At 39.4% G+C, this 11,910-nt stretch overlaps 1 protein-coding gene across 1 annotated transcript in view; it reads left to right on the top strand.

Moving 5' to 3' along the window:
* Window positions 1–11,910, top strand: part of sorcs3 (sortilin related VPS10 domain containing receptor 3) — a 219,956-nt gene that overhangs the window by 146,553 nt on the left and 61,493 nt on the right. The window contains exons 7-9 of the mRNA XM_035659531.1: window positions 9,381–9,454; window positions 10,684–10,748; window positions 11,369–11,487. Coding sequence (XP_035515424.1) covers window positions 9,381–9,454; window positions 10,684–10,748; window positions 11,369–11,487 — 258 coding nt within the window. The remainder of the gene's footprint in view (window positions 1–9,380; window positions 9,455–10,683; window positions 10,749–11,368; window positions 11,488–11,910) is intronic.

Genomic DNA, 11,910 nt, shown 5'->3' with positions numbered 1-11,910 from the left:
TAAAAAGAATTTGCATTTTCCATTTTGTAACATTCCTAATATGGGCGATATTGTTGTCTGTGGCTGTAGATTATGGTATTGAAGTGTCCTCTTTAGATAAGCTCTTTTAATTCAAACCTTATTTAATAGGAAGCAGTGAGTCTACATCCCTGAGTGCTTTCCTTTCAGGATCTTTCTCTGTCATTGTAATCCTCAGCTGACACCTTTCTGCCTGCTCAATACGATTCTTCATTTAAAGCTCTGATATAGACATATACAAAATGGATAAACCGGTTTGCTGATGCAAAAGCTATTTTTATCACAGTGTGATTATGGTCAAGAGTGCTTTCAAGCAGGAACACTTTGTTCTGATTAAACTTACATTAAACTTGAGCTGCAGACCTCTTATTTTTCTGTTACATTATCACAGGCTTAAAGGTGGCTAATTTTTTTTAAGTCCTACTGAAATCACTCATTTTTTCAGCCAACAATCCTTGTCAAATTGATTTTGAAATTTGCTGTAACTATTTAGGTTTAGAAAATAATGTCGGTATTGAAGAATAAAGACTACACCAGTTAGCATCTAAAATACTCAAAGGTGACTTTAGCAATTACATTTTTAATCAGTTTACTGTGCTATAGCTGACTAGTGAATTAGCTAGATGGCCTGCAAACTGATAATCTTGCTAGACAGCTGGACCTATAAGATCACAAAATTGAGGCCATGTTGCCAGGCTTCAAGCTATGCACTTATGTCATTCAGCGTCCTATGAGGAACTATGGAATAAGCTATGAGAAGTGACTGCTTGCTCAAAAATGGTGGCTGCTAAAGAGGTTAGCATAGATGCTGCTAGCATCAGTTGTATCAGAAATAGATAGAATTTCTTTATTGAAAGAGGAGCAAAGAATGGCACTGAAGCCTTTCTCCATGGAAAATATATTTTCGCTCTTCTTCCGTCTGGCTTCGGTAACAGTTTGACTGCATGGTTCGTTGATGTGATTGGTTGATGTTCACCAGTGATAGACAGATGGTTTATCCAATCACCTACCAAGTATTTTTGAAAGTGCCTCCAAATGTCCAGATGGTTCTGTGTAAACTGAACCATCTTCACCTGGTAAAGATGTTTGGTTCCTTGTTCAGCAAACCAAGGTGCAACACAAGACGTGTCCATGTTTATGGGAGAAGAAGGAGAAATTAGCTGAAAAGCTAATGTGGGCTGCAGTTCAAAGGGTAGGGTTCATGGTTGTAGCCTGGCTTTTCATCAGTAAGTGTCAACCCATGATAGCAAGGCACCATTACTTCTCTGCACAAATACTGTAATTTATATAAAAAAATTAATTAAATGTACTATGCACAAAATGATGTCTACATAGACAGAGAAACACAGTGTTCTTGCTGGTATATGTGTTCAAAATGGCAGATCCTAATTCTTTTCACAAACTAAAAGACAAATCTGTCACAATGTCTATTTAGACAGATCCACTTCCAGCCCTTTCCTGCCCCTGTCTGAAAGGTAGCGTTGAGCTTGAGCCAAAAAGACTGCTCAGCTGCTGCAGTGCATTTCTCAACTCAATGACTCTCCAGATGGCAGGTATCTTTAGTGCTCAGCTCCCTTGTCCTGAGCTGCGACAGCTCTGCCGCGCTCCATCGGGCTGCAGCGGGCCGCCCTCCCAGGGTACTTTTAATGGACTTTAATTTGAAACACATGATCAGGACAATACAGACAGTGCACTTGCTAGCACAATGGAGATAATGGGCCTCGTTTTCATGCATATGGCCTTAGCAATTCACAGCATAATTATTGCTAAGTGGAGAAAGATTATTGCCTGAATGCCTATGTGGAAGAGAGGTAGTTTATATTATATACAGATGAGGCAGTAGTTTATTATGTACATATTGACCTATACATTAAATGTAGGTTAAAATTAAAAACACTATGGGAACTTTAAAGATGTAGTAACTTTTATAAAAAATCAAAATAAATTGTCATATTTGCTGAAATTTTTAACGTGTGCTGAAAAACACACGTTCCTCTGGCTGATTCTATCACTCCTTACAGCATTTCCAGAGTCCATTGGGCCTGAACAAAAACAACCAATCAGAGAAAGATAGAAAAATGCTTCGGGTTGGAGGCTTGAAGAAAGTTGATTGCTGAGTCTCATGTCCAGGGTCCCAAACCATCTGTATTTGAAAACCTGGGAATGAGACTCAACAGTCAACTATCTTTTTCAGCTTTGATTGGTTGTTTTCATTTAGGCCTGGTGGATTCTTACAAATGCTGTAAGGAGGATAGCATGAGCCAGAAGAACCTGTGTTTTTCAAATTATCTGTCTCATATCTGTCTCAGCAAATATGAAAAAAAATGTCCTAATAAAAATTACCTAGTGCAGCTTTAAATCAACCCCAAAAACCAATATGATAGAGATAGGTGGCTGTTTTTTCAAAGCACAGTTCTAGTGATGGTCAGCTGAACAGAATAAAGAACTGAAGTGCACGTCTCACTGTCATCAGAGAGTACACACGGTACCCTGCCAGGCAGGTGTGCTGCCTGCTATCATTTGTTACATAGCTAGCAACAAGATAGCATAACAAGGAATCACTGAGGGAACCCAGAAGAGGTGGTGCAGTATGAAAGTGAACACAAAGCCGGAGGGAATGCATTTGTTAGACTTGACTGGGCACACATTAGTGTTTGACATTGATAATCATATGGGATAATATTTTAATTTGTTGAGCATGCTACTAACAACAAGTGGTTTAAAATGCCACATATTTTATGTTGCAGTATGCTTTTTACCACGAAACATTATATATATATATATAATCCATGTAGAAAAAATACTTTCCATTCCTCATTATCCATTATCCTTATCACATTTATAATGAGCACATGTGGAACTTTTATGATTAGTTGTAGAAATAATGCATTATGCACCTTAATGGCCTGTGTTACATCCATGTGCAGTTTCAGTTTAATAGTATGACACTATGAGGTCAATAACTGTGTTATAAGCAGAATAATTCCATTGATTTGCTGTCCTTTCATATGAAAGCTTTCATCTTTCAAAGGCCCTCGAATGTATGATCAGAGAGTAAATTATGGTCCTTATGTAGAAAACATAACGTCTGTCAAAAAAAATTATGAAAGTCCATGCGTAAATGAAGTTTATTTTTGACCTTGAAAAATGATTATTTTTAGATTTGGTGGGAAAAAGCTCTGGAAAAGCTAGTAAGTGGACCTTGAGTTGAGATTGTTCTGTCAAAAAAGTTTAAATTGTCTAAGGATAAGATCACTTGCTGTCAGAACTCACCTCATCCCTCACCAAACATCTCCAGTAATATTTGTTGGGACAGGAGATACAGCTCCATGAAAAAAAACGAACCCTGGCTCTTTGTGCTGGTGAGAATGTTTTGCCCCGATGCTACTTTCTGATTATTTAATATGGCTCCTGATTAGAGCTGCAGCTAACAATTATTGTAATTATTGATGAATCTGCTGATTATTTTCCTGATGAAATGATGAATTGTTTTGTCTGTGAAATTCCAAGAAATGGTGAAAATGCCTCTTAATAATTCCATTCCAAGTTGGCATCGTCAAATGTTGTGTTTTGTCCGACTAACAACCCCAAAGATTACATACCGAGAAGTCCTCAAATGGAACCAGAGACTGGCTGGAGTTTCTGAAGTTGAATCCATTATCAAACTACTTGGTACATTTTTTTGTTGGTTGACTAATCAGTTAATTTATGAGCTATGAAAGCTATGTCTATCTGTTCCTCCAAGTCCAAGCAATGAGAATGCTACACTCCTGTTGGCCACTCACTTAGGACAATCCAGACGGCTCATTTGCATAGCCCTGTCCTATACCTCCCTCCATAGGAGCATCCCTACTGCTGTGTACTCTGCAGGCTCCATAAATTGTGGGGCATAAAACCAGTCCTCCTCTCCCCTCCCATATGGGATATGCCAAGTGATGCCAACAGACGCTGTTTGATTTAGAGCACTGTACATAGATGCATCAAGAATTTATAGGAGACTTAATTAGGAGTTATAAAAGTGACTTATAGTAATTGTGTGGGACACAGGGGCCTATAATGCGGCAGTTATCATTTCCATAACTCCCAAGTCTTGATTCTTTTTCTCAGAACTTTTATGTGTTGCTGGAGCTGTTTGTGCTTTGATGTCAGTGCACAAAGCTTTTCTGGGTGGCTGAATGTTGCCGCTGCAGTGCTGCAGAAGGAACTGTGCAAATGGGGAAAAAAGGCAGAAAAGCTATGCTTCGCCTTCTGTTACTGCAGTGTGTCATAGAAGAGATGTTATTTAAGTTTACACACATTATCCTAACATCAGGGCAGAAGCCATGACGAAATAGGACCCATATTTTGAAGCAGAGAGAGATTGTAGAAAAGGTCTCTCAGTAAGAGGAAGTTCTCCTGAGTGTATTCACCTTTCGTTTTTCAATGACAATGGCTAATCAAAATGTCTTGTTGACTCATTTTGCAAATTGTAAATGAGGCCAGAGGGCTGCAGCAGTATTGGAATCCTGGGAAACAACAAAAATGTTGAAGGTTCAGAACTAATAGAGAGTAATGCTGGTATGAGTGGTCTTCCAGTATAGTGTATACCTCTAAATACATTGCCAAACAAATTTTAGTCAAATTTCTTTCAGACTTCCTGGTTGCCTCCCATGAGACTGCTGTTGTTGTACATACATTTTAAACTTTACAGGTTGGTTTACCTTGCACTGTAATGTGATATTACAGATTACATCTAACATTTCAAGTAACACAAACTCAGTTTTTTAAGTTGATTAGTTTTGTAAGCTATAGAAACATTCCTTATTAAGTATTTTCTTATTAGGTATTATATTTTTACAGTACAAATAAAAATGACAAAATGAAGACAGTGTCACTCAAAATTACTAAAGCTATTTGATCAAGATTGATTTTTTTTTACTTACATAATTGAGTAAGTTTTACTAAAATGATCGATGTAATAGGTTTTAACCATTTTTTGAGTTAAATAAACTTATCTGATTTTACAGTGTGTCTGATAATCCAGCCCAGTCTCACAGCGTGCAGTAGACAAGCCGATCCACTTAACAAGATTTATTTTGAAAGTATAACCAGACATTGCATATTTATTATTGACAACTTGGATAATCAGGCAGAACTGACATTTTGTTTGTCTTCATTTTTCAGTCTTTCATCTTGTTCATGTTAGTCAATTTTCTGTTGGGAGTGGAGGTTATTTTATTACTTTTTTCCCTATTTTGAGTCAGTTCGTCAATTAGAGCAGTTGACTCTTGAGTAAGAGGTACATTATATGTGGAAAGAGATGTTGCTGTTGAACCTTGTGCAACACTCATGAAGTTCCATTCATCTCCATTATATTGGGGTGGAGGCAGAAATATCAGAGACAGGTATCTTAAAACCTGGACAAGTAAAAACCAGGGCTAAAAGCCACTAGAGCTTAGTGAGAAAATTAGCTTTTTTGTAATATTCAAACTTTAAATTATCACTGCCAGTTTGAAGTGACATTTCAGTATCTAGTTGCATCTGTTGCTTTGGGAAACAACTAAAACTATCAGAAAAGCAGGGAAATGATCCCTAACAATTTTATCCAGTTACTTCCCACTTCCTCAAGCAAAATCCATAATGTCTTATTTTCATTGCAGAATGGAACCGACAGCATCAATAGAGAACATTGTTGCGTGTTGCAGGCAGGAGTGATCAGAATCTCAACGGGAATGAGCGGGAGTAGCATGGTGCATCTGGTAATGGTTGGAAATCCTGCGGGAATGGGGTGTCTTTGGGGTCAAAAACAGTCCTGCACAGGCATTCGCTCACTAATTGGGTGCACAGGTCCACCACATTTTATCATCTGCTGTGAGAATAATGGTTTGTCTTTCAAATCCCCCTCACTTTATCAATCTTCTTCACGGCAGGCTTTTTCACAGCTAACAGTCTGAGTCAAGTAAAGCCATGATTATTATTTTAGCCAACTCTGTCTGTTATTAGCTGGATGGTAAAGTAGCCTTGCAGCTAACAAGTAGCTTGTTTGCAGCAGGAAACTAGCAGCAGGGTCAGTAGTTATGTTGTGTGTGGGAGAGCGGTATGGGCTTTCCTGAAACACTGAAAACCCATGTCGTTCTGTCCACAGGGGACATGTCTCTGCACCACCACAGCCACCACTAAGACTCTTTTCTAATTGATTTCAAGAGTAGACAGTCACGGCAGAACAGTCATTTATCTTTTATTCAGATTCATATTTCATCTCAAGCAAAAGTGCACTTACACCAGGCTTTAAATAGTTCGATAGCAATGCCAAATGCAATAATGTACATTTCCCTGAAGCATTTCCCGCACACCTCTGAGAAGAGGAAAAAAAAGTAGTCATGAAAAGGCTTCATGAAATTCATCTTTCAGTGGTTGATGTGTAAGCTCTCCTGTGAGAAACCGGAGTTTGAATCAATTCATTTCTCATTTAGGTTCCATCTGTGTTTGATTTACCTCACTTCCCCGTGCAGATTTGTTTCCTGTAAACCACAAGTTGAGGCTACAAGGAGAAAAACAAATGTAGACCAATACATAAACCTTAAGATTTATTCCCTATACATATACCGAAATCCAATATCCCTGCGTAACTCCTAAGCTAAGAGTGGTGAAACAAAACCTGCCTATAATGCCTGTATGCCTGCAGCACTTTAAATTGTTTGATGGCTAAATGTGATAAAACCAGCACTGCCTGGAATTAATTTCTTGTGAGACATGGCCCTCAAAGACCTGAACGCTGATCTAAACCACAGAGTGAGACATTCCTTTTGGCTCTGACACACCTTATGTGTAAACAGTGTTTGAGTGTCTCTCCCTGTATCCCGATTAACATGAATTATTCCTGAGATAAGGAAGCATACTCACTCTATGCAATGGCCTTTTCGACCCTTGGATGTTTTTGTTTTTACACTGGAGCTTTGGCAGTGTATTTTGCATGCATTATTCAGTTATTCCAACTGTCAGAGAAATATTAACATTGTATGTGATATACAACTACAAATAGTCTTCTGAGAGTCATATTGTAGTCATTTGATTATGTTGGTTTTAGTCAACAATAACTAAGACCTTTAAATCTAATTTTATCAGTTACATTTTAGTCTCATTTTGGTAGTGCATTTTATTTTTATGTCTTAGCATTCTGAGGCCACATCTTTCTTCATTCAGCGTTTTACAGGTATTTTTCTCATCTATTTCAAGGTTAAGGGAAAAAGCACTGTTAGCAGCCACTCTTTCTGTTCAAGATTTCGATGGTTGACAGCTTTTTACAGATATATGTCTGGACTGGGGACACCCAGCTTGAAACCAGGACAATCCCAGACAAGCCGGGATGTCTGGTCACCGTAAGTTTTACTAGAAGGCGTACAATATGATTGCTCAGATGTATGCAGGTGTAAAATAATTGGTACATTTTTCCATTCTTTGTTATTTCACAAGACCTTTTAGTTTTTATTATTTGACAAGAATTACATTACATGTAATTACATTTTTACATTGTTTACATTTATAGGTTACATTTATAAAATACAATTTCAGGGCTTTTTATTTAGTTTTTGTCTTGGTTTGGTTGTGAAAAAAAGGCCATCAATGAATATTCTTTGTAATTTAATGAAAGACTGGTCTCATTGTTTCCCTACACACATCTGGCTAGGAATTTAGAAATAACTCCACATATTGCATTTCAAAGCGCCTTTAGCTGCATGCCCACCATTATCTACAACCTGATGCACAAGTCAGAGCAACCCAAATGTTTTCTGAATCCACCGTCGACATGAATAGATAAGTTTAACTAACGTGCTCTTCGCAATTCCTCAATCACCATTTGAGCTCCCGCCCATTGTTGGCTCTCTCGGCTGTCACCAACTGCATCGGTGGCTTGGCAGCTGGCTGGCCGCACTTTTGATTTATCGTAGTGAGTGGGAAACTATGAAGCTTACTTTGTGACAGCTCAGAAGCTTTAAAATTTAAGATGTCATTGAACTGATGAATGGAGAGAGGAGAGACTGAGCCTGCCCACTGGCGTCATATGTCACTGTCCAAAATGATGAGGGACCCTGCCTGCCACCCTGTTACCCAACCAAAGACTCCAGTGGGAGCCTTTCTTTACTGAAGTTGGAAGAATCAGAAATTTTCTGTAGAATAGACACCTATGGGCACAGTATATTAGACTCTGTTCAACTTCATAAAGGTTTAGACAAATGTTTGCTCCCAGCTAACACTAGATCCATGCCTTAACCACACACGGGACACTAAGATAGATGATTCGGCCTCATGCCATTGCTCATCATTGTCAAGACACACACATGGCCTGCTAGTGCTGATTATATGATGGAATAATAATCATATGATAGAGTTTAACATCCGCACATGAAGCCAGTTTTAAATTAGAAGCCGATTATCGCTACAATCTGCCTATGTATGGCACTCCTGCTGTACGGTTTAGAGGAACACTGGTTAATGTAATTTTTAAATGGAAAACACACCTGCCAACATAGATAGATTTCCCCTTGCGAAGCTGACAAATAAATTTGCAGTGGGTGACAAATGTGTATCCTTTTATCAGAGTAAGTGTCAGATTTTGCCGTGATAAAAGGCAACAAGTAGGAACATTAGCATAGAGCTCAACTGGGGCCACCGACTTGCCGCGCTGCAAGGAAATAACAATGCACCGACACAGCAAGGCATAAGGGAACTCTTTCTACAACATCAATCAATACAGTGTTGGGGAAATGCACCTGGGTTATTAATTGTTTGCTCGAGCACCAGAAAATGTAATTAGTACATTGAAATTGGGCCACTGGCTACATACTGTACACCTTCACGTCAACTGAGCTATATATCATTCCTTGCATTCATGTGCACTCATTCTGTAGGACTGCTGGTTTACACTGGGTGCAACATTTGTTTTTAATATAACAGCAGGCTAAAACCTACTGAATCAAACTGAATTATTTGCTGATCAAGCCGAAAGTGGTCACATTAATGTCATGTCTATTTCAGTTTTTATTTATTATTCCTGTGAAGCGCTTTTTCAAAACCTATATTTCTAATTTGTAAGGGGAGAAGGAAATAGGAGAATAAGAGATGCCGATATCTGTGACAGTATGTTAGCTTAAATGGCCAGTTGGTAATGATGATAGCCGCTCAGCACTGTGTCAGCCTATCTCTCCTGGTAATGCTTTATAGCCCTAGACTAACCTCCACAGTTGAATTATCCAGCCATGTCTCTTGCTCACCCGTCACGGTTTAAATCAGCCAGTCTAATTAGAAGCTGGACCACTTCAGACACATGCATTCATCTTGCTAACAAGACCAAGTTTTTTCTCTTCTCTCTGATATCTCCATAGCTGTACAGCTCTGTGGACTTTGGAAGAAAATGGCAGCTCATCCACGAACAAGTCACTCCAAACAGATTCTACTGGTGAGTCATCCTTTTTCACATCTTTTTTCATTTTTGATTCCCTTTCTCTAAAGTTTGGTGTACTCAGCAATGCAGAAACTGTTGCTCGTGTTCTGCACGACTGAGCAAGTGATATTGACGGCTTAGAACAAACTGTGTGACTGCCTGGTGATGCTGCCGAAATTCTGCACATTTCCTACCCCTCGATACAATCAGCCAGAGATTAATCTCATCCTTCAGAACAAGCTTTGCATTCAGCGTCCGAGGGCATGTCACATTCTACTTCATTTCTCACACACTCAGGCATATTTCACATAAATAATAAACATTATGTTTTACACCAGTAGTAGAAGGCAAAGAGGCTGGTTTTCTACATATGCATTTGTACCTGCAGATACAGAAGCTTACGTACAGTATGAGGAGCTATGACTAATAATGGATCCGGGACGTCCCTGTCACTTCTCATCCAGTCACGTCTGCTGCTCATTCCCCCTGCAGTGTACCTACTATGTCTGAAAGTGCATACTCATCACAAACGTAGGCCCAGATCTATTCCAGCTCATTGCTCCTCTGCCCCTCTTTGTGGTGACTGGGGTGTGCCCGGGTTCGCCGTTGGCTATATGCACCGTAACTTGCATAAATCTGGACCTGTTTCCGTGCCATTGTAGAATAATCCTAAATAATGTGCACAATCTTTCGCTGGCTTCGTCCTTCACCGCCAAAGCCCCTTCAAGGACATCTAAACACTGGAGGGGCCTCTAGCAATGGCTAGGCAAGCCTCCAGTTGGCTGCATTTAGACAATGGCTCCATCAGCCTCCAAGGGATATGAAATATCACCACAATGGGAAAGCTGTGTCCATCCAGTCTAATCCACAAGCAATGAAATGAGCATAAAACTAGATTTTACCCAGAGATATACTCATAGTCATAGAGTGCAGTGACCCTGACTCAATGATGAGACTGTATTTGTATTTCCTTGTATTGTTGCATTTTGCTGCAAGGGAACTAGCCTGGAGTTGCTGTAGATGTGCTCGTCATAATGTGGCATTCAGAATATGTGTAGAACTTTCCTGTATTCTCCTCACTAGTTTAAGAAACAGCTCTAACTGGATGCCTCTGCTAGATCCTTCTGTTTCCTCTTCCACCCTCCCTTTACACTGGTCTTGTTTCTTCTTTTATTCTATGGACTCCTTTCTATTCATTGCTATTATGGATATGTATTCTTTCACGGTCTGTCATTCTCTCCAAGGTCTGTCTCGGGCCTAGACAAGGAGCCAGACCTGGTCCACATGGAAGCTCATACGCCAGATGGAAGTAAGTACACACACATACACATCAAAAAGGAGTAATGAACAGGTCTCTATAGGGATGAATTCCTCCTGGAGAAAAGAAGGCGTCCCCGGGGAAACAGCACTGGCTCGCCCCACCAATAAACCCAGTGCATGATTCTTGATTAATATGGCCTTTCTTCTCTTCCCTTTAACTCACTGAATGTCAGCTCCATAACTCTGAATGGCAGTACCAGCAATGTCTTGACATAGGTGACATAGGTGAAACTGTTTGTGCCAGCCTGTGATGTAGCGCCACTCTGAGATACAAGCAGTGCTTTTTTCCCATATAACTGTGGTATGACTGACAGGCGGGGATGCTTGTTTGTGGTATCTGCGCATATCAGTAATAAATATGCTGCTAGCAAGAGACTAAATTAGTCAGACAAAATGTCAGGCTGCTAGATGGGTGGAGTAGAACCCGACACAGTTCAAGTAAGACCCATACATTGTGAGTGCCACTTTATTATTTGAAGAAAATGGCTACCATTCAAAACCTTCAATTCATCACTTGTTGCTGATAGATATTGCTACTGCTCTATAAGAAGCATACTTGAGTTAGTAGTCATAAACCTCTCATGCTTTCTGCGTCTTCCTATCTGACAGATGTGCAGTATGTCACATGCAGAGCTCAGATGTGCACAGAAGCCAACAGGAACTACCCTTTCCCTGGATACATCGATATCAGCTCTTTGGTGGTTCAAGATGACTACATATTCATACAGGTAGGGCTCTATGTGGTACATGGATTATGTTATGTAGACACAACACTAAATAAAATGTGGAGCCACTATAGCTAGCGTGGCTATTTTGTATGAAATGTGAGCGTGGATTTAATTTGGATTATGTTATTTGTCATTACATAGCATTTTGTTCGCTGATTTTCTATGCTGTGTTAATCTACGTATGGGTAAAAAAGAATGATTTAAGTCATAGAAACACAAGCTACGACCGGCTAACATTAGCAAACAGGGTCCGACTTGAATGCAATAGTTGGATATGTTTCTGGCTATCAGTCAAATACTTCATTTTAGTAGCCTACACTTACTTGCCATCTTTGATTTGCTTTGCAAGCTCCAAAGACATATATATATATATATATATATATATATATATATATATAATTTACCAACGACAACTTTTCTGCA

This window comes from Morone saxatilis, unplaced genomic scaffold, assembly GCF_004916995.1.
Source record: "Morone saxatilis isolate NCDOM2014 unplaced genomic scaffold, NCSU_SB_2.0 Contig17, whole genome shotgun sequence".
NCBI lineage: Eukaryota > Metazoa > Chordata > Actinopteri > Moronidae > Morone > Morone saxatilis.
The sequence above is the reverse complement of the archived record's forward strand: the minus strand, read 5'-3'. Positions and strand labels throughout refer to the sequence as shown.